Source organism: Prosopis cineraria, unplaced genomic scaffold (genome assembly GCF_029017545.1).
Source record: "Prosopis cineraria cultivar Desert tree isolate PC_DT_omini unplaced genomic scaffold, ASM2901754v1 PC11, whole genome shotgun sequence".
NCBI lineage: Eukaryota > Viridiplantae > Streptophyta > Magnoliopsida > Fabales > Fabaceae > Prosopis > Prosopis cineraria.
The window spans coordinates 18,551,649-18,555,049 of record NW_026555342.1 but is presented as its reverse complement, the minus strand read 5'-3'; the positions used below and the strand labels follow the sequence as shown (position 1 = coordinate 18,555,049).

The window sequence follows — 3,401 nt, the reverse complement described above, 5'->3', positions numbered from 1 at the left end:
AGTCAGTTGGCTTATGTGGTCATCGAATGTCTCCACCCAATACGACACCGTAATAGTATATACCCTCATGGCTCACACTCTCACTCCAAAGTAGTTCATTGATTTGATTTCCTCCTCCAAAATCAACTCGGCCACACCTAATCAAAATAATCATCACACACACACACACTTTGGTTCTTATATATACTTCTCAATATTTTTCAAGCAGACGAAGAAAAAAATTATTAGATTATTTTATTTCTAAAGAATGGTTTAATATTTCAATTATTCATTATTTATTAATTAAAGGGAATCCCATACCTTGTTCAGGTTACAAAAAACTATTAAAATTATAGCTAGGGATAAAATAATGGAGAATCATTTGATATTTTGACTGGGTATCTTATAATTTAGATCAATTTTTATTTTTGGAAGGCACCTTATAATATAAGGGACTGGAGAGAGCATAAGTATATTATATAAACTTAGTATGATAAATGTTTTTTTACCAGTCAGTATGATAAATGTTAAAACTTTAAAATTAATAATCTATTTTTAAAAAAAAAAAATTGGCCCCCTAACTACTAAGGATGGTTCTGCCTCAGCCTCTGATATTATATTTCCTTATTCTATCATTGATAAATCGAACAATTTAGAAAGTAGGGTGACGAAGAAAATGATGAAGAGAAACTTGTAATTTATTCTGCTAAAGCCACTGACAAATTAAAAATTTAAAATATAAAAACAAGTCTGATGAATTTCTTTTAAATTCTCTAGGGTTGAGATTCATGAATTTTCTGTAAACATTTTTTATTTTATTATTTTTATAAAATATAAAATCTTATCTCTTTTTGTTAAAAAGATAAACTTCATGAAATTTTTAGTTTTTTAAGTTCAAAGAATCTATTCCAGTCTAATTCTAAAAGATGTTTTTTTATTTAAAATTAGTAATATCAATAAAATTAATTAAATCTAATTTATATTCTTAATCTTTTTCTAAAAGAAATATAACCTTTTTTTTGGCCGAAAAAAGAAATATAACTTTTGAAACTATCTTTTATTGGGTAAAGTATATTATTAGTACTTTTTTGGTGAAAAAAAAGAAAGAGAACAGGAAACGACGAGCGAGAGGGAAGGGGTGAGAGCATGGTGGTGCGGTGCCGTCGACGGAGGAAGCGGACTCATTGGAACGCAGTCGTAAAAAGGTACGTACACGAGATGGAAAGCTTACCGATAGCTATGCTCTTTTCCCACGGGAGGAGGAGTGGAAGAAGGACAAGTCTTCTGCGTGTCAATCTTTACACCAAAAAAAGTCGTATAGGCAGCCTTCTTTAACAGAGGTGACTCGGAGAGTGATGAGGGTGAGGAGGAGAAGGATTGGTGGAGTGGGGAAAGATGAAAGAGCCGTATTAAGATTGAAACAAAGGAACAGGGGCCGAATATTATCGTACTAGCAGAGTTCACATAGAGACTGGCGAAGAAATGGTAGAAAATCCTCATCGTGCGGCTCTTAGATCACATGGTCAGGGAAGACTGCTTGGGAACCAAACTCCAAAAGATGTGTGGCAGTCGTGGAAAGGTGGAGACACTGGAGTTTGGGTCTGGATATTTTATTTTTGCAGTTTCAGAATAGGGAAGATTTCGAGTTTGCCTTGACTGCGGGGCCATGGTTGATCATACAGAGTGGTAAAGGAGCTTGAAGAGAGAGATTGCACGTATAGGTCCTTCGGATTACGAGTTCTATATGCTGCCTTTTGGAGGGACACGTGGATTCCCCAAGTTGGTAAACTAACAAATGTTGTAATTGCTGAGCTTCCATGTGAGGTGGTGGACTAAAAGGTAGCGGATTGTGTTACACAAGACGGGAGTTGGGATTGGCTTAAGTTTGGTTGTTTCTTACCACCAGGAATTCATCGAGATGTCATCGCTTGCATTACTGTTAAGACCCATGGTGTTCGCACGGACACTCCGATATGGCGATGGTCCTCTAATGGTCGGTTCTCACTTAAATGAGCTCATTTACACCAGTGTGGAGGGGAGGTTTCTGGGAATGGGAGCTTCTGGCTGGCGTCATCTCTGGAAAACTGAAGGTACCTCAGCGATGTAGAGTTCATCTATGGCTCTATGCAAATGATAAATATTAACTAACGTAGCACTAATGAAACGTGGTATGCATGAGTCTGGCGAATTCGGAGTGTGTCGTGAAGGGCAAGAAGCCCATCTGCATGTGCTACGTGACTGTTTGCAAGGTCAACAGGTATGGCTTAATTTGGTCCCACTTGAATAATGGCGAAGGAGATTTTTTACTACAGACAATGTGTGGCATGGTAAGGTGGAACATGGGGTGTTCTAAGTCTGTAGCTGAGTACGAATGGAGTATCTAATTTACTGTACTTTGCAGAAACATTTGGTTGGCAAGAAATGAGAGGATCTTTAAAAGGGTAGCCAGATAAAGAGTGACGAGCATGTTTAAGCTGGAGTATACCGAATCTGATTGAGCCAAATATCAGAAAGTCGAGGAAGCTGAGATAGCTGCCACCGAATGGGAAGACAGTGAAGTTTAACGTCGATGGATCTTTTTGTACAAGGTCTGGTATAGGTACACGTGGGGGTCTTGCTCGAAATCATCAGTGGAAATTCCTACGTGGATCTGCGTTTACTGCTGAAGCTTTGGGGATTCTCTGGGCTTTGAAACTGGCTTGGGAATGGGGTATGAGGAACATCATGGTGGAAAGTGACTGCCAGGAGGTGGTGGATGCTATCCAAGATCAGGATCTGGTGGTCGTGAATTGGGACGTTGCTGTCCTAAATGAGATTAGAAGTGATACGAGTATTCAATACAATACAGCATCATACAATGATACATATGCAGAAATATCTTATAAGTATCGTATGCTGAAGTATAAAATATGGATACATTTACTTTTTTGAAGCACCAGTGCTTCATAAGATTAGATGCTCGTTCGAACGTGATTGGGATGCTGCAGCGATCTTGTGCGACCGTGAAACCAACATGGCAGCGGATGCTCTGGCCAATGAAGCACGTACCTTTTCGTCGGAGTTGGTGATTCTGAATTCGCCGCCGAACTTGCTTGTGGGTAGTGGAAGACCATTCTGACCTGCTGCTTGAGTTTGTCTCTAGTAGTAGTTAGTAGTTTGTTTTTCTTTTCTCTTGTTAATAAAATAAAAGTATTTTTTTTGGTGAAATATAATCTAAATATTTATTAATTATTAATTAATTTATTTTTTATTTATTTTATAATCTAAATAATCTACTATTTGATGTTCTAATTGAATGAACAAAACAATCAAAATCCAAAACAAAAAAAAATCATTGGAGGGAAGAAAAAATTAGTCAGAGTCCTTTTAGAAAAGATAAGAAAAATATTTTTTAGATGTTTCTGTTTCCTTTTTCTTTTAAC

At 37.2% G+C, this 3,401-nt stretch overlaps 1 protein-coding gene across 1 annotated transcript; it reads left to right on the top strand.

Moving 5' to 3' along the window:
* The first annotated feature begins 2,153 nt into the window (after nucleotides 1–2,153).
* Nucleotides 2,154–3,097, top strand: LOC129286250 (uncharacterized). The gene is made up of 3 exons (XM_054922254.1): nucleotides 2,154–2,236; nucleotides 2,568–2,809; nucleotides 2,913–3,097. Exons 1-3 carry the CDS (start codon nucleotides 2,154–2,156, stop codon nucleotides 3,095–3,097), a joined length of 510 nt encoding a protein of 169 aa, XP_054778229.1.
* Nucleotides 3,098–3,401: the final 304 nt, after the last annotated feature.

What these genes read in the sequence shown, in the direction of transcription:
- LOC129286250 (XM_054922254.1), top strand. Translation starts at nt 2,154, where the DNA reads ATGAGTCTGGCGAATTCGGAGTGTGTCGTGAAGGGCAAGAAGCCCATC. An exon ending in ACTGTTTGCAAGGTCAACAG is followed by an intron (nt 2,237 to 2,567) that starts GTATGGCTTAAT and finishes TTTTTGTACAAG; the next exon opens with GTCTGGTATAGGTACACGTG. An exon ending in TGAGATTAGAAGTGATACGA is followed by an intron (nt 2,810 to 2,912) that starts GTATTCAATACA and finishes ACTTTTTTGAAG; the next exon opens with CACCAGTGCTTCATAAGATT.